The sequence below is a fragment of the Theropithecus gelada genome, chromosome 1 (genome assembly GCF_003255815.1).
Source record: "Theropithecus gelada isolate Dixy chromosome 1, Tgel_1.0, whole genome shotgun sequence".
Classification (NCBI taxonomy): Eukaryota; Metazoa; Chordata; class Mammalia; order Primates; family Cercopithecidae; genus Theropithecus; species Theropithecus gelada.
Window position 1 is genome coordinate 136,288,666 of NC_037668.1, and position 19,470 is coordinate 136,308,135.

Sequence of the window (19,470 nt, forward strand, 5' to 3'; positions counted from 1 at the left end):
CATTCTGTGCAGACTTGAGTTGACCATATTCATTCCAACCAGTTTTAACTAGTTTTGTGTTATAAGTGGAGAGATTTACACTGTTTCAGCAAGTTGCTTATTTTTTAATCTGTCATCCTGAAAACAAGATTTTCTCTTAGTCATTGGTTCCTTTCACTCTTTGGGACCGCAGTTTTCACTACCATTTTGGAAGTAACAAGCTAAAGGTCAGTTTTGTTTTTCGTTTTTTTTTCAAAAAAACTTCGAACAGTTTTTTTTTTTTTTAACCCATATTTCTGCAGCATTTCTTGTGGTAAATCAAGAGTTAATGATTGCCTAATGAGTCTGACTTATCAATACAATAGTCCTCCCTTATCCACAGTTTCACTTTCTACAGTTTCAGTTACCTGCGGTCAATCATGGTCTGAACTATTAAAAGGAAAACTCCAGAAACAAACAACTCATAAGTTTTAAATTGCACACTATTCTGAGTAGCATGATGAAATCTCTCAACATTCTGTGCCATCCAGCCCAGAAGGTGAATGTCCTTTCATCCAGCATATCCACACTATAGATGCTACTTGCCTGTTAGTCACTTAGTAGCCATACCAGTTATCAGATCAAAAATATATAGTCTATGGCCAGGCGCGGTGGCCCACCAGCACTTTCGGAGGCCAAGGTGGGCGGATCACTTGAGGTCAGAAGTTTGAGACTAGTCTGCCCAACTTGGTGAAATCCCATTTCTACTAAAATTTAAAAAAATTAGCCAGGCATGGTGGCATATGCCTGCAGTCCCAGATACTCTGGAGGTTGAGGCACAAGAACTGCTTGAACCCAGTAGACAGAGGTTGCAGTGAGCCGAGATTGCACCCCTGCACTCCAGCCTGGGCAACAGAGTGAGACTCCATCTCAAAAAAAAAAAAAGAGCTAAAGCTAATTAAAGATAAAGTAAAAAAAAAAATACTAAAATATACATGTGTGTGCGTGTGTATATATATATATGGTATATATAGGATTCAATATTACCCCCCAGTTTCAGGTATTCAGTGGGGATCTTGGAAAATATGCTCCCCTGCAGATAAAAGGGGACTACTATAACATGAAAGACTAGGAATTGATTCCCCTTTAAATTTTCCTGTATGTTCCTTGTAGAAATAAAAGACCAATCAAATGAGAAAAGCAAAATCTACCTGGCCCAAGCTTGCTATAGCAAGGCAGTCACGCACTCTCACTTGCGTATTGAGAGAGACTCAAAGGCAGGAAGAGGAGTGGGAAAACTTTACAGTGGGAAAAAGGGAAGGCTTCAGGCATTTCCTGACTGGGGGCTGCTGGCCCAGGGAAGCTGTAAGTGGGCTCAGTAGAAACAGGGCATCCTATTTGATTAGTAGGTGGTGCATATTTAACTTTCTCTGGTTTGTCCTAAGTTGGAAGTGAAGAAAAAAATTAGAGGGGCTGTCAGTTATTAATCAAATTCTGACCATTTGGGGCTGTTACAGCAGTTATTGCATAGCTTTGTGTATTGTCTCTAGAGATAGTAACCTGACTTCCTATAAGTCTGACATAATAGGCTGGTTTCCTGGTCTGTTTATTTTAGATAAAGGGCTGGTTTTCTGGCCAGACTGCTGTAAATTTTGAGTCAAAGTTCTATTTTTATTTATGGTCTGACCATTATCTCTTCATATACTTAGTTTCTCAACTTTCACAGGAAAAAACAAAACAATCTATTGTTCAAAAAACAGACCATTTTCACAACAAAAAGTTATTGCTTTTGTATCTTAATACGACAATGTAAGTACCATTTCTTTCTTTTTTTTTTTTTTTTTTATCAGTTGAGTTTTGTCTATATAAACAAATTTTCCTACTAGGGGAGGTAGAGACGTGTGGGAAGAGACCTCATATCAAAACTTCCAAGTGATGTGACTGTCACCTGAGGAGAAGTCACAACGGTGCTCTTCTGAAACAGAATGTTCTGTGTGGTTGGTGCAGAATTCTCTGGGGATACCCCTCCCTTGGGTTTTGACATGTGAACCCTCGTCAGTCACCACTAGGTACACAAAGCCTCCTTGCCAAAAACGCAAGACAGATCTGCAAACCTTTTGTTTCAATAAGGAAGAAATGTGTTTCAAAAGATTCGACTTGATGGCCTAACCCATAATTTCTTATGAAAGGCTAGTTTGTATCAAATAAACGAACACAAGTCACACTTGCAAATCTAAATATGAGTGTCTTTAAACAAATATGAAGAACACTTAAACTTTTTTCTTTTCTTTTCTTTTTTTTTTTGGGGGGGATGGAGTCACTCTGTCGCCCAGGCTGGAATGCAGTGACGCAATCTCAGCTTGCTGCAACCTCTGCCTCCCAGGCTCAAGTGATTCTCCTGCCTCAGCCTCCTGGGACTACACACACCCACCACCACACCTGGCTAATTTTTATATTTTTAGTAGAGATCGGGTTTTACCATATTGGCCAACCAGGTCTTGAACTCCGGGCCCCAAGTGATCCACCTGCCTTGGCCTCCCAAAGTGCTGGGATTACAGGCATGAGCCACTGCACCCGAACAAGAACACTTAACTTTAAAAGGAGAAACGCTTTTTTTTCTAGAAATTAAAAATCCAGATAAGCTTTGCAGAAATAACATTTTGGACTGAATTGGTCCACAGAAAGTACACAGTCCAGGCCTCTGATATAACAGATGAGGACACCAGGGTACAGGGCTTGGAATATAGAATGTGCTCAAACTAGAACTGACCCATGACTGAATGGAGCTTCAATATTCCCAAAGTTCATGTGGCTAATAGAAAGAGTTTTACTAAATTTTAACATGTCAACTGACAGCTTTTTGGGCACAAAGTACCAATTATCCAAAATAAATTCAATAGGCCGCCTGCCCATGGATCTCCCAGTCTACTGGGTCAAACATCCAAAGAGCAAATATACTTATAAAGTAATTATTATATACAACAAATGAATTCCAAATGGAAAATGACTTGGAAATACTGCAATAGGAGTATCTACGAGGCATTGCTGAGAAGGAGCCTGTAGGTTAGCCTGCTGGGAAAGAGAAGGGTTAGCCTAAGCTCAGTACTGATAACTAGGGTCCATTATTAAGACATATTATGAAGAAACCTCAGCACTAGTGAAACCCAAGAGTACAAGCCACTTATACTGCCGCCCTTCCAGGAACAGAAATCAAAACATAACATCAGAAAATTTCCAATCACCACCCCACTCCCAAATACATGTAGAGTGATTATCTCAGTTCTCTGAACTGGGGAGGGCGCATCTTTGGCCTAGACGCCCCTCTGGGTGACTGACAGGTGAGCACATTGAACAAAGTGACTCTTAAGACAAGGCTGTATGTAGCCAACATCTTGACAGCAATCTGAAGTTGGAGATTTTACTACAGCCAGGGAGAAAACGGAGAAAAATACTTGAGAAATGTGTTAGCTGTGTTGTGTTATTCTTAGTAAACAGTTAACGTTGGTCAACCACCTGAACACTGCAGTGGGCCCAGGTCAAGCATGAGAACATGTAAATTTTGCTCTCTCTGCCCAGTGCCTCTCCAGGGCTCCCAGCCCCAACGTCTCTCTGATTAACAGCGCCAGTGAGACCCACCTTCGCTTCCTCTAGAGACTGAATGACCCCTATATCCTCCAGGCCTTCCTGAAGCTCAGAAATGTCCAAGGCCCCATCCTCATTATAGTCCAGGTACCAAAAGAGATCTCCGTAGAGGGAGTCCATCGAGGATGTCTCCCTCGTAGCTCCGAGGCCGGAGTGAGCCCCAGCGGGGTGGAAGTGCGACGGACCAAGGGGGATCTCTGCCCACCACACGGCCAGTGGGAAGAGGCCTAAGACAGCATCCTCCTCAAGGGCGCCAAACACAAAGCACCTTCATCAGTTAAAGCGCTGGAAGGAGAGGGCTCATCCTAACGGCTCCAGCGCAAAGGCGCGAGCGCGCAGGGCCCGGGACCGGGACCTCGGTGGGACCGCACTTGGGGCTTCGCTGAGAGACCGCGGAGTTCCTGCCACACTCACGTCTGATCAGAAGCGCGGGCTCCCACTCCAGGAAAAGTCCAGTTAGGGCAACTCACACCCCTTTCCCCAGAACCTTCCAGGGAGAACCCAGCACAGGGCCATCTAAAACTAGATCTAAAAACTTTAGGGCCATCTAAAAACTTCTTTTTGGAGAGTAGGTCGGGAATGTTGGGACATGGGCTATTGTAGCATAAGTGATTGGCGGTGGGGGCCTGCCAACATTTAAAAAAAATTGTTTTGCTGCACCTGTCTAGGAATCCTTCTTTTTAAAAATCTTTATAATGATTTTTAAAAATAAAATAATTTTATTGTAGATTCAGGGGTCACACCATCAGCTTGCTACAAGGGTATACTGTGTGATACTGGGGTTTGAGGTCCTAATGGTTCCATCACCCAGATTGTGAACAAAGTACGCAGTAGGAAGTTTTTCCAGCCCTTGCCCTCCTCCCTCCCTCCTTCCTTTTGGAGTCCCTGGTGTCTATTATTCCCATGTTTATGCCCCATTTACCCAAGGTTTAGCTCCCCTCCTATAAGTGAGAACACAGTATTTGTTTTTGTTATTACATTAATTCATTTAAGTTATTGGCTTCCAGCTGCATTCATGTTGCTGTAAAGGACATGATTTTGTTCTTTCTTATGGCTGCATAGTATTCCATGGTGTGTATGTACCACATTTTCTTTATCCAATCTGCTGCTGATGGGTACCTACACTGTGTTGTAGGAATCGTTTTCTAAGGTTGCAGCACTGGAGAATTGCTGTAATAAAGACTAGGAATTGAATGAAAATCTGCCCACATGGGCTGTTTCTTCTGTGACACCTCCCCTCACAGTTTTTTATCTTTTATCTTCATCTAACCACTACAATGGCTCCAGGGCAAGCCTATCCTTCAGCTGTTAGTGGCTGGATTGTAAAGATGATCTCAAAATAGGCAAAAGTTCAGTGATCTTGAGTCCCAGAGAGAAGTTAGGAGATACTCATAAACACTATCCAGGGCTTCCTCTTAATCCTCACCCTCTGGAACCACAGAGGGCCCTGGTTTCCCCAGACAAACACCTGTGGTCCCTCATCCTGCACCACAGGGAATGTGGAGGTGCAGTTTCACAATAAAAACTACTTTTTATGTAATTTATTTTCCTAAATATGGAGATTGGGTACCCTAAAAAGTTGAATATTAAAATTCAAAAAGAAAATTAATTTAGCCATTATCTGTTAGCCCTTGCTCTACACCACCCATCATGCCAGATACTGGGGACATAAATGGACCATCACATGTCCCTGAAATACTCTTAAGTTTCCCCTGGGAGGAGGTTGCACCATGGTTAGTCAAAAAAACCACTGTATGCTTCTCAATCAACATTTTCCCCCAGAGCTGTTGAGCAGTGGCAAATGTCTAATGCTGTTTCACAAGATGTGCTGTGGCCCAATCAAGAATGAATTCTTTCAAAAAGAGAATTTTATGGTCCACAGGGAATGGTCCTTCCCTGTGCATCACCGAGAATGTAGGTAGTGGCAAAGAGCCACAGAAGGCAGATAGCCAGGCAGAGAATGAGCCTTGGGTTAGAGTTTACAAGACCAAGCAGAAAAGACAGAAATCACGGCCAGGGTGATAAGGAACACAGACTGACGGCATTTAACAGAACTGACAGGAGAGAGCAAACCATAGAGTTGAGAGTTTCATCTAATAAAAGGCAGGTATTTTTGTTGAATAGCTCTTTCCACTTTTTGAAATTACCCTGTTCATTATTTGCTTATTATTTTTTATTCCCCAAGCACCTATGCAACACACGCAGACCTATTTACTATAGGGAGGGTGTTGAGAATACAATGAAGAAGGCTGTCGGTATTTACTATAGGGAGGGTGTCGGGAATACAATGAAGAACACCGTAGGTCTTGTTTACCACTATATCACCAGTTCATTAAACATATCTGGCACTGTTTGAAAATATTAAATGAATGAATTTACTATTTATGCTAAGTTACTGGGTAGTTCTTATCATTTGTAGTTAACATTTGAGGCCTCCAGGCATTAAATAACATGCCCAAGGCCACAGTCTAGCAAGTGGTGAAAACATTTGAACCCTGTTGTTTCCACAGCCTGTAATAATAACCATTATATCCACTAAACCAGTTCATGTGTAGTAAACACTACGATCCACATTCCAGGGTTAGGCTTCAAACTTTCTCAGCAAATCCTTTTGTTTTCATAAATCCTGTCAAATATAGATAACTTGGTGGGCTCCATTTGATCCTTAAAAAGATAAGATTTTTGAACTCAGCATGGTCAAAATAAGCAGTGTATTACAGAATGTTGTCTTGTGGAAGCTTCTTTCTAAATGTTTTTTCCAGAATACCGATAAAGAAAGTGGGCTAGGAAAATTATAAAGGTTAGCTGTGCCCTTAAACAATGGGAATCATATACCAGGCAGAGAAGGGGGAATGAAAGAAATCTCAGGCAGAGAGAAGAAAATAAAGGGATCAATGTACACAGTTGTGGTCTAGTCAGGGAATATGGCATGTTGAGAGTTTGGAAAGGTGACTGAAAAGGCTTAGAATGCTACAAAGATTGAAAGGGTATTTTATGCCTTACTAAAGAATTCTTCCATTTTTTTCATTCTTTCAGACACTTTATTTCTGCAGAGAAAGGTAACATCAAATTTGGAATATAAATCAGGAGAAAACACAAAAGATACAGATTTTATATATTTTAGAACATTTGATAGAAATGTAGTTGGAATTTCATTGTTTTTCTTATACCATAATCTTTCTGTTGTGATGCCCTAAAATTCACCCTATCATTTCTATATCATGTCTCCTTAATATTGTGCCAGAAACCATAAAGTGTCTGACAATTAAAATATTAAGTAAATGGGCCAGCCATGGTGGCTCATGCCTGTAATCTCAGCACTTTCAGGGGCAGAGGCAGGCAGATCACTAGAGGCCACGAATTCAAGACCAGCCTGGCCAATATGGCAAAACCCCATCTCTACTAGAAAACACAAAAATTAACCAGGTGTGGTGGCATGTGCCTGTAATCTCAGCTGCTTGGGAGGCTGAGGCACAAAAATCGCTTGAATCCAGGAAGAAGAGGCTGCAGTGAGCCGAGATCGCACCACTGTACTCCAGCCTGGCTGATAGAGCGAGATTCTGTCTCCAGGAAAAAAAAAAAAAAAAAAAGCAATATTAATGAAATAAAAATGGAATGAACTCTCCTTGTTAACAGAGGAATTACTTAATGGAGTGAATCCTGATTCCATTCAATGCAATAAACATTTGCTAAGCTACTATTCTTCTATGTGACTATTTTTTCTGTGATTGTAAATGTAAAAATTTAAAGACAGAATTAAAAAAATCATAGAATGTAAGAGTTAGAAGGGCCCTTAAATCAGGTTACCAGTCCACCCACTCCTCTAACACTGGGTGATCATTCGGCATACACTTCATATCCACGGGCACAGAGGGTCCTCAAGAAGTTTACCAGCTAGTAAATGGGATGCCACATTTTAAAGGGTTTTTTAACATGAAATTTCATATTCAGCCACATATGACCTTGTTAAAAGCTCTGTTCAGGACGCAGGCAAGATATCTGCATTTTAAGAGTAAGAAAGTAAATCTCCAGTAAGGCTCAAACTTGACAAGGGTTACACAGTCAATTCATACCAAGGATGGAACCTTTTGTAGCTTGCTGCTTCCCTTCTTGTTCTTGGCAATCGTCCTAGTCCATCTGGGCTGCTATGACAAAAATACTATTGGCTTACTTAAACAATAAGCATTGATTTCTTGCAGTTCCAGACACTGGAAGTCCTCGATCAAGGTGCTAGGAGATTTAGTGTCTAGTGAGGACCCGCTTTCTGGTTCCATGGACCACTGTTTTCTCAGTGTCCTCACACGGTAGAAGGGGCAAGGAAGCTCTTCTGGGTCACTTTTATACAGGCACTAATCCCATTCTTGAGGGCTCCACGAAAAGAAAGAAGATGGGGGTAGAAGGAGGAAGAGGAGAGGGAGAAGGAGGTGCATAAAGAGAAGAAAATAACTGAAGATTTTAAAAAGGAAATAGGATTACTAGACAAGTATGAGAAAATTAGTAAAGTTAAATACCGTATCTTCTTGTTCTCATACTACATTCTACTCTCAGTCTATACCTTTATACTACTGAGTCGTAGGAGAACGTAATGTGAATTTTCTCTAATTTTTAACTTTAATTTTTTACTAATTTCATAATGAGGAGATTTGGAACATATAGAAAAGAAAGGTCATATCAGAAAAAAAAAAAGTACGCTTTCACTTCTAATTGGTTCTTAATTTTGTCTCAGGACTTGCCTTGAATTCTTTTCTTTTCCCTGGATAATTCTGGAACATTTAGTAATGGTTAGCTATTATAGTCCTTATGCCTATTTCTACATTCTACTCTTATTTCTACATTCTTTCCATCTAAAATCTAAAGAAACTTAAACAGAAATTTGTTCTCTTCTAAATGCTCAATTCATTACAAATGCTTGGAAACACGGAGATGAGATCAAATCAGATGAAAGTTTATAGAGATTTCGCTTCAAGCTGAGTTTTGGTTTCAATACAAACTACTATCTTGAAACTTTCCACTGAAGAGACATTCCACAGTTCTCATTTCTATGCCCAAGTGGCCAATCTCCTCACTCCTTGACATTACACAAATCCCTGACACACCTCTGAAATTTCCCCCCATAAATGTAATCCTAATTCTATCCCACGTGTGATGGTTAATTTTATGTATCAACTTGTCTGGACTAAGGGATGCCCAGATAGCTGGTAAAACATGATTTCTGAGTGTGTCTGTGAGGATGTCTCTGGAGGAGGGTAGCATTTGAATCAGTAAACCAATTAAAGAAGACTGCCCTCACCAAATGGGTAGGCATAATGCAATCCTGTGGAGGGTGTGAATAGAACAAAAAGGCAAAGCAAGTACTATGTTTTGCCTGTCCCCACAAAAACTCACATTGAAGTCTGATCCCTGATGTGGCCATGTTGGGAGGAGGGACCTAGCAGGAGGTGTCAGGGTCACAGAGGCAGATCCCTCATGAATGGCTTGGTGCCATTCTTGCAGTAGTGAGTGAGTTCTCTCTCTCATGAGACTGAATTAGTTCCCTCAGGAATGGATCAGTTCCCTCGAGGCTGGGTTGTTATAAAGCCAGAACAACCCTCAGATTTTGCTTCTTCACACATGTCCACTTCCAATTGACTTTCCACCATGTTGTGATACAGCAGAAAAGCCCAGCAGATGCCAGCACCACACTTCTTAAACTTCCCAGCCTGCAGAACTGTGAGCTAAATAAATGTCTTTTCTTTATAAATTACCCAGTCTCAGGTATTCCATTATAGCAACACTAAATGGACTAAGACAGGAAGTGAAAAGGAATTCCACTAGCAATAAAAAGGAGACTTTATAAAGACTGATACCCTGAATGAATGAGGATGTGGAGAAGCAAGCACTGTCAGTCAAAAAAGAGTGAAAATGGGTCCAAGGTTTCCGAAAGGCAATATGTATCCCAATTTAAAATGCGTGTTACCTTCAGACTCAGCAATGTCCCCTTCTCAAAATTTATCCTATGAAAGTAACTGGACCAGAATGAGAAAATGAATACAAAGGATATTCATTGCAATTTCACTTACATCGTTTTTAAACTATCAGTAAGCTAAATGGTGGTTTAAAAAGAATTGGTAACATATACTACGATACAAACATATAACAGAATATGATGCAGTTATATAAAAAAAGATGGTACAGCAGCGATTCTCAAGCTTTTTGATCTCAGGATCCCTTTACAATCTTAAAAATCACTGAGGACTCCAAAGAGCTTTTGTATATTGTAGGGACTATGGAGTTGTACCACTGAGATCTCCCTTCAAAGGCGCCTACTGTAAGGAACACAGTCGACTTCCACCCTCTAGCCTCTAGCCCTGGCATCTGCTGATGCACTGCAGTAAGGCCGTCTCTTTCCTGGGCTGCTTCCAGCCAATGATTGGACATGGTGGGGAACTCCAACAGGGCCATTTCTGGGACAATCAGCAAAAAGTACCAAAAGTTGATTCTTTCAAAATATGAATAAAATACACAAAACTTTGGCAAGATTGAAGGGGAGAAAAGGATAGATATGAGGAATGAAATAGAGAACCCACCTACAGATATAGTCAGAAGTTTTATAAAATCATCAGCGAGTATTATGAACCTTGGATAGAATGGGCAGTTTCAAAAAAGAAAATTGTAACTTACTAAATCTGACTCTAGAAGAAACAGTAAACTGAAGAGGCCTGTAACTACCAAAGACATTAAAAGAGAAGTTAAATATAACAGTATAACAGTTGTAGGCCCTCACAGTAACCTAATCACCTTCCCTCTTTGGATAGAGAATGCCAGTGTCAGGGAACGCTTCAACAGAGTTGGAGAAGTTCCACATATCTCCACCCTACTAAAGGGGCGAAGTTCAGGGGCACAGTTAAGATGACTCAGAGAAAACGAAATTGCTCAGCCGCAGGTTAACCCTTCAGATCAATTTCTGTACCTAGGGCACTAACCTAGAAATGTCTTAAACAATGGAATGTCGCCATTCCTTCTCAACAGGAAGTGGGGGAAACATGCGATTCTTTTTCAAACAGTTTTGAAACAGTAGACAACACATATAGCTGGTGTAACAAAGCAGCTTCGAAGAGATCGAATGTGTGCGCCTTTTTACAGAACTTGGGACACACTTAATTCTGACGGCTAAAAATGATTACATGTTTGCAAGGTATTAAAACAAAACAAAACAAAAAAACAGACAAAAAACCTGGGATGGATTCAGGACAAAAGGGTCTTAAAAATTTAACAGTGCCCGTGGGCCACAGTGTCCACAACACTCATTTTATCTGGACAAATACCAGTAGCCTTTTGTATTATGACCCACTTCTGTTACCGGGGTCACCGGTCGCGGCCCCATGCCCGAGTTTCTGAAGCCACCGGAGCGCTGGGCGCCACAGTTCCTCCTTCCTCCTGGCAACGCCTCGGGCCGCCGCCCTCCTCGGTCCTCGCAGCGTCCCCAGCGCCCGCAGCCCTCCCTGCGCTCAGGCGGCGCCCCGGCGGCGACCCACCTCCTCGGCGTCCTGGCCCAGGGGGATGCCCAGGTTCCTGAGACCCTCCTGCAGCTCGCCGATGTCCACCACTCCGTCCCCATTGCGGTCCAGCGCCTGGAAGAGAGTCTCGTAGCGCGTCGGTGGCTCCGCTTCCTGGCAGGCCGCGGTGGGCAGCACGAAGCCCCGCAGCCAGCGCAACATGGTCCCAGAGGCGCGGTCGGCCTGGCCGAGGAAGTCACGGGAGATCGAGGGCTGCGGGGCGCGACTGGGACCAGCGCGAGGCCAGGCTGGGCGGGACGTGCGGCTCAACAGCGTTTGGGGCGCCGTCCGGTGTGCGCCTGCAGCGCGCAGGGCGCAGGAGCGGAGACCTCACCCGAGCCCGCGCGACGCGCAGGGTGTGGCCGTCCCGCCGCTGCTGAGGAGGAGCTCGGCGCGCTGGCCTCCGCGGCACTGGCCGGGCCCGCCTCCGGAGGGCAGGAAGTGAGGGAACTGCGAGGTGGATCTCGGGAGGGGCTGTGCGGGCCCGGGGTCGATCTCCGCCCAGTTGCCAGTCCCGCCGTCAGCAGTGCGGGTCCGAGGAGGAGGACCCCAGAAGGTCTAGGGCTGCAGCGTCAGCGCGTCAGTGGTTTGGGAGCCGGGTCTTGAAGACCGGTTACTCCACCTAAAGACCCCCTCGGGCCAGAGCCTAGGCGGTCCGCCCAGAGCCGCTTCTCTCTGCCTGGAAAGTGGGCCATGGAGGGCATTGTCTCTCATGGATGTCTAACTTTTTCGTGGTTGCGCACCTGGGATGGCGATTCTGCTTTAAAAAGCGGAGAGTTGAATCCGAAAGCTTCTATTGGAGCAATTATAAAAACAAAAAGGAGAAACTCCTGGATTTGTTGCAGAAAAGACCAACAGCCATCTACGTGGGCAATGAGAAAATGAGGGACTAGTTTGGTAGACAGCTTAGCTAAGATTTGCCGTGATTAAACGTATAGAGTGTCTGCCAGCTGCGCTTATCAGAAAAAACAGCGCCCTCCTCCTTCTCAAGATGGGTGCGGTTCCGAGGTTTGGAGCTTATTACTCAGGCAAGACAGAACTTGTTACTGCCTAGCATGGAATAACGGAAGGAACATTGGACTCAACAGAGAAAGTACCCAATCCTTCAGATGTGACATAGCCTCTCCAGGTAGTCTCTCATCAGTAAAATGAGAATGTAAATATCTGCCTTCACAACAAGGTTGTATATTATGTGTGAATGGTCTTAATTATCTAAGGCGCCCATCAAATGAGATCTGGTTAATTGTAATAATTCTGTTCATTCACAGTTGCTTAAGAGAAACTATTGTTGTACTGCTGTTTGCAGGAAAGAAGACACCTCTGTACTTGTAAATTAGGCTGTCTCACATCTTCTGAATCATTACACAGAAATCAGTTGTTCCAACAGCCAGGAACTCAGACCCTGAGCTTACCTCCCCTTATATCATTTTGTATGTTTAAGACATATATGAATCTAGAATTTGTAAGTTAAGGGCTGCCTGCTTAGTAAAGTCATCTTGAAACTGATTTATCTTTTTATATTACTTCCAACTTCCAATCTTACTAAGAATCATCGCTTTCCTTTGGAACTGCCTTCAAACTTCAACAAATTTTCTATCTGTCCTTGAAAACCTCTTTTAATCCCTGCTGTGAATATTCTGTACATCAAGAGCGGTTGCTTGAATCAGTCATCTCACACTTACATGCTTTCATTTTACTTTTTTTTTTTTTTTGAGACAGTCTCGCTCTGTCGCCCAGGCTGGAGTGCAGTGGTGCAATCTCGGCTCACTGCAACCTCCGCCTCCTGGGTTCAAGTGATTCTCCTGCCTCAGCCTCCTGAGTACCTGGGGCTACAGGCTATTTTACTTTTTTAAAAAAGTAATACTTAGAAACATTACCTGTCAACATATTTTCTGAGAAAATTATCTTCACACCGAAACTTTCCCTTGAGTGTTTATAGCAGTTCTATTCATAACTGTCAAGCTCAGAAACAAAATGTTCTTTAATGGGTGAACTGGTAAACAACCTGTGTTGCATTTATACAGTAAGATAGTAATTAGCAATAAAAAGGAATGAATTACTGATACCTGTCAACAATGACATTCTGGAAAAGGCAAAACTATAGGGACAAAAAGCAAATCAGTAGTTACCAGGGCCTGGGACTTCGGGGAGGGGAACTGATGACAAAAGAGCATCAGAAGGCTTATGGGGGTGATGGAACTATTTTACATCTTGCTTATTATGGTGGCAGTGGTTACACAACCGTATGTGTGTGCCAGCAGAGCTGCATACTAACATGGGTTAATTTATTCTGGGATATCTCAATAAATCTGACTTAAACATGAGTAAAATGGAACAAGAATTTTCAAAGGATCAGTGTGAAAATCAAAACGGTTTATGAATAGTTATGAAGTATGGGCCACATGCCAGCAGCATTGGTGTCACATCAGTGTTACTGTGAAAATCAAAGAGTTTATGAAGTGTGGGCCACAGATCGGCAGCATCAGTGTCACTTGGGAGCTTGTCAGAAATAATCTCAGGCCTGCCCAAGCCCACTAAATAAGAATTGCACTTATACAAGAACCCTGGATGAGCATTTCATAAAGTTAGAGAAGCACTGCTAGTATGAAACAAACCACTCGAAGTGCAACCTGTTACCTGTTTGCAACGAGTCAGACATTGAGAGGAAGGATATAGAAACTTTATAGCAATTTGATAGAGTAATTTTGTTTGTTATATCTAATAATAAAACTTGTCTTTTTAATTTCAATTTTCTAGGATTGCATTTTACTGTATTTTACACAACTATGTCTGCAATGAATTGAGATAATACCATGAAGATAAAAGGTGTAATTTAACACTAGCAACTTCCTGCATAAGAGAAGAAATCTTTACGTGGATATTTAAATATCTGGGCGAAAGAAGGCATCCCTGCTTACTTCTACTGGCAATTCCCAAAGACCAGTGGTTCCTAGAGGCCAGTAGTAGAAACCCAGAATTCACACTTCCTTAATTCATTTCCTTGGTCAGAACAAAAGTCTAGGGTTCAGCCCAATTCAGCTACTTCTATTGTCCCCAACTTCTAGCCTTCTCATGTACTACCATTTTCCACTGGAATAACCTTCAGACTTGACCAGTTTCAGTCCTTGAAGACCTCTTTCAGCACCCACTTTGGAATCTTTTAATAATCATTCTAGATTCGGCTAGTTTTAGTTGGTAAACACATTTCTCCCTTCTATGCACTGAATCACTTACTTATTGTGTAGTGCTAATAAGACCAAAGAATCTGCCTCTCCACAAGGAGCAATTCTATTTCAAAATCCTTCAAGCATATTCAGAAAGGAAAAAAAGATCCTGGTCATTGCTCCCTCAAATTTGAGTAATCACAGCATAGGCTGTGTAACAGAATTTGATTGGTTCAGTGTAAAGCCATAACCATTACTGGAAGGATACTTTTTTTTTTATTATTGTACTTTAAGTTATGGGATACATGTGCAGAATGTACAGGTTTGTTACATAAGTATACATGTGCCATGGTGGTTTGCTGCACCCATCAACCCGTCACCTACATTAGGTATTTCTCCTAGTGCTATCCCTCCCCTCCCCAACCCTAACAGGCCCCGGTTTGTGATGTTCTCCTCCCTGTCCATGTGTTATTGGTCAATGCCCTCCTATGAGTGAGAACATGTGGTGTTTGGTTTTCTGTTCTTGTGCTAGTTTGCTGAGAATGATGGTTTCCAACTTCATCCATGTGCCTGCAAAGGACATGAACTCATTCTTTTTTATGGCTCCATAGTATTACATGGTGTGTATGTGCCACATTTTCTTTATGCAGTCTATCATTGATGGGCATTTGGGTTGGGTCCAAGTCTTTGCTATTGTGAATAGTGGTGCAATAAATGTGCATGTGCATGTGAATGATTTATAACCCTTTGGATATATACCCAGTAATGGGATTGGTGGGTCAAATGGTATTTCTGGTTCTAGATCCTTGAGGAATCGCCACACTGCCTTCCACAATGGTGGAACTAATTTACATTCCCACCAACAGTGTAAAAGTGTTCTTATTTCCCCACATCCTCTCCAGCATCTGTTGTTTCCTGACTTTTTAAAGTTCACCATTCTGACTGGTGTGAGATGGTATCTCATTGTGGCTTTGATTTGCATTTCTCTAATGACTAGTGATGATGAGATTTTCTTCATATGTTTGTTGGCCATATAAATGTCTTCTTTTGAGAAGTGTCTGTTCATATCTTTTGCCCACTTTTTGATGGGGTTGTTTTTTTTTCTTGTAAATTTGTTTAAGTTCCTTGTAGATTCTGGATATTGGCCCTTTGTCAGATGGATAGATTGTAAAAATTTTCTCGCATTCTGTAGGTTGCTTGTTCACTCTGATGATAGTTTCTTTTGCTGTGCAGAAACTCTTTAGTTTAATTAGATCTCATTTGTCAATTTTGGCTTTTGCTGTTTTTGGTGCTTTTGGTTTTTTCATCATGAAGCCTTTGCCCATGCCTATGTCCTGAATGGTATTGCCTAGGTTTTCTTCTAGGGTTTTTACGGTTTTAGGTCTTATGTTTAAGTCTTTAATCCATCTTGAGTTAATTTTTATATAAGGTGTAAGGAAGGGGTCCGGTTTCAGTTTTCTTCCTATGGCTAGCCAATTTTCCCAACACCATCTATTAAATAGGGAATCCTTTCCCCATTGCTTTTGTCAGGTTTGTCAAAGATCAGATGGTTGTAGATGTGTGGCATTATTTCTGTGGCCTCTGTTCTGTTCCATTGGTCTATATATCTGTTTTGGTACCAGTACCATGCTGTTTTGGTTACTGTAGCCTCGTAGTATAGTTAAAAGTCAGTTAGAGTGATGCCTCCAGCTTTTCTCTTTTTGCTTAAGATTTTCTTGGCTATATGGGCTCTTTTTTTGGTTCCATATCAAATTTAAAATAGTTTTTTTCTAATTCTGTGAAGAAAGTCAATGGTAACTTAATGGGATTAGCATTGAATCTATAAATTACTTTGGGCAGTATGGCCATTTTCATGATATTGATTCTTCCTATCCATGAGCATGGAATGTTTTTCCATTTATTTGTGTCGTCTTATTTCCTTGAGCATTCATGTAGTTCTCCTTGAAGAGATCTTTCACGTCCCTTGTAAGTTGCATTCCTAGGTTTGTTATTCTCTTGGTAGCAATTGTGAATGGGAGTTCACTCATGGTTTGACTCTCTGTTTCTTATTGGTGTATAGAAATGCTAGTGAATTTTGCGCATTGACTTTGTAACCTGAGGCTTTGCTTGAAGTTGCTTATCAGCTTAAGGAGTTTCTGGGCTGAGACAATGGGGTTTTCTAAATATGCAATCATGTCATCTGCAAACAGAGACAATTTGACTTCCTCTGTTCCTATTTGAATACCCTTCATTTATTTCTCTTGCCTGATTGCCCTGGCCAGAACTTCCAATACTACGTTGAATAGGAGTGGTGAGAGAGGGCATCCTTGTCTTGTGCCAGTTGTCAAAGGGAATGCTTCCAGCTTTTGCCCATTCAGTATGATATTGACTGTGGGTTTGTCATAAATAGCTCTTATTATTTTGAGATACGTTTCATCAATACCTAGTGTATTGAGAGTTTTTAGCATGAATGGGTCGTTGAATTTTATCGAAGGCCTTTTCTGCATCTATTGAAATAATCAGGTGGTTTTTGTCATTGGTTCTGTTTATGTGATGAATCACATTTACTGATTTCTGTATGTGGAACCAGCCTTGCATCCCAGGGATGAAGCCAACTTGATCATGGTAAATAAGCTTTTTGATGTGCTGCTGGATTCAGTCTGCCAGTATTTTATTGAGGAGTTTTGCATTGATGTTCATCAGGGATATTGGCCTGAAATTTTCTTTCTGTGTTGTGTCTCTGCCAGGTTTTGGTATCAGTATGATGCTGGCCTCATAAAATTAGTTTGAGAGGAGTCTCTTTTTTTCTATTGTTTGGAATAGTGTCAGAAGGAATGCTACCAGCTCCTCTTTCTACCTCTGGTAGAATTAGGTTGTGAATCCATCTGGTTCTGTGCTTTTTTTTTAGTTGGTAGGCTATTAATTACTGCCTCAATTTCAGAACTTGTTATTGGTGGTATTTAGGAAATCGACTTCTTCCTGGCTTAGTCTTGGGAGGGTGTATGGGTCCAGGAATTTACCCATTTCTTCTACATTTTCTAGTTACTTTGCCTGGAGGTGTTTATAGTATTCTGTGATGGTAGTTTGTACTTCTGTGGGATCAGTGGTAATGTCCCCTTTATCATTTTTATTGTGTCTATTTGATTCTTCTTTCTTTTCTTCTTTATTAGTCTGGCTAGCAGTCTATCTATTTTGTTAATCTTCTCAAAAAACCAGCTCCTGGATTCATTGATTTTTTGAAGGGTTTTTCATGTCTCTATCTCCTTCAGTCCTGCTCTGATCTTGGTTATTTCTTGTCTTCTGTTAGCTTTTGAATTTGTTTGCTGTTGCTTCTCTAGTTCTTTTAATTGTGAAGTTAGGGTGTCAATTTTAGATCTTTCCCGCTTTCTCATGGGGGCATTTAGTGTTATAAATTTTCCTCTAAACACTGCTGTAGCTGTGTCCCAGAGATTCTGGTACGTTGTGTCTTCGTTCTCACTGGTTTCAAAGATGTTATTTATTTCTGCTTCAATTTCGTTATTTACCGAGGAGTCATTCAGGAGCAGGTTGTCCAGTTTCCATGTAGTTGTAAGATTTTGAGTGAGTTTCTTAATCCTGAGTTTCAATTTGCACTGTGGTCTGAGAGACTGTTTTTTATGATTTCCGTTCTTTTGCATTTGGCGAGGAGTCTTTTACTTCCAATTATGTGGTCAATTTTAGATAAGTGCTGTGTGGTGCTGAGAAGAATGTATATTCTGTTGATTTGGGGTGGAGAGTTCCATAGATGTCTATTAGGTCTGCTTGGTCAGGAGATGAGTTCAAGTCCTGAATATCCTTGCTAATTTTCGGTCTCATTGATTGGTCTAGTATTGCCAGTGGGGTGTTAAAGTCTCCCACTATTATTGTGTGGGAGTCTGAGTCTTTTTGTAGGTCTCTAAGAAGTTGCTTTATGAATCTGTGTGCTTCTGTATTGGGTGCATACGTATTTAGGATAGTTAGCTCTTCCTGTTACATTGATCCCTTTACCATTATGTAATGCCCTTCTTTGTCTTTTTTGATCTTTGCTGGTTTAAAGTTTGTTTTATCAGACTGGGATTGCAACCTCTGCTTTTTTTTCTTTCAATTTTCTTTGTAAATATGCCTCCATCCCATTATTTTGAGCCCATGTGTATCTTTGCACGTGAGAAGGGTCTCCTGAAAACTGCACACCTATGGGTCTTGAATCTTTATCCAATTTGTCACTCTGTGTCTTTTAATTGGGGCATTTAGCCTATTTACATTTAAGGTTAATATTGTTATTTGTGAATTTCATCCTATTTGTTATTTGTTATTTGTGAATTTGGTCGTTATGATGCTAGCTGGTTATTTTGCAAATTATTTGATGCAGTTTCTTCATAGTGTCAATGGTCTTCACATTTTGGTATGTTTTTGCTGTGGCTGGTACCAGTTTTTCCTTTCCATATTTAGTGATTCCTTCAGGAACTCTTGTAAGGCAGGCCTGCTGGTGACAAAAATCCCTCTGCATTTGCTTGTCTGTAAAGGATTTTATTTCTTCTTTGCTTATGAAGCTTAGTTTGGCTGGATATGAAATTCTGGGTTGAAAATTATTTTCTTTAAGAATGTTGAATATTGGCCCCCATATTCTTCAGGCTTGTGGGGTATCTGCAGAGAGATCCACTGTTAGTCTGATGGGCTTCCCTTTGTGGGTAACCTTACCTTTCTCTTTCGCTGCCCATAACATTTTTTCCTTCATTTCAACCTTGGTGAATCTGACAATTATGTGTCTTGGGGTTGCACTTCTTGAGGAGTGTCTTAGTGGTGTTCTCTTTATTTCCTGAATTTGAATGTTGGCCTCTCTTTCTAGTTTTGGGAAGTTCTTCTGGATAATATCCTCAAGTCTTGTTTTTCAAATGGTTCCATTCTCTTAATCACTTTCAGGTACACCAATCAAATGTAGGTTTGGTCTTTTCACATAGTCCCATATTTTTTGGAGGTTTTGTTCATTTCTTTTCTTTCTTTTTTCTCTAGTCTTGTGTTCACACTTTGTTTACTTAAGTTGATCTTCAATCTCTGATATCCTTTCTTCTGCTTGATCAGTTCAGCTATTGATACTTGTGTATGCTTCATGAAGTTCTCGTGCTGTGTTTTTCAGCTCCATCAGGTCATTTATGTTCTTCTCTAAACTGGTTATTCTAGTTAGCAGTTCCTGTAAC

General features: G+C 41.3%; 1 protein-coding gene across 2 annotated transcripts in view; it reads right to left on the reverse strand.

Annotated features, from left to right (window-relative positions):
* The window catches only part of LOC112606919 (calcium-binding mitochondrial carrier protein SCaMC-1), a 56,076-nt gene extending 43,441 nt beyond the window's left edge, over positions 1 to 12,635 (reverse strand). Inside the window, exon 1 of one of the 2 annotated variants that reach the window (XM_025357881.1) lies at positions 11,115 to 12,635. In XM_025357881.1, the coding sequence (XP_025213666.1) occupies positions 11,115 to 11,297 (183 nt within the window). In that variant the 5' untranslated portion in view covers positions 11,298 to 12,635. Of the gene's footprint in view, positions 1 to 3,594; positions 3,917 to 11,114 lie in introns of those variants that run through there. The other variant, XM_025357891.1, reaches the window with a different exon arrangement.
* Positions 12,636 to 19,470: the final 6,835 nt, after the last annotated feature.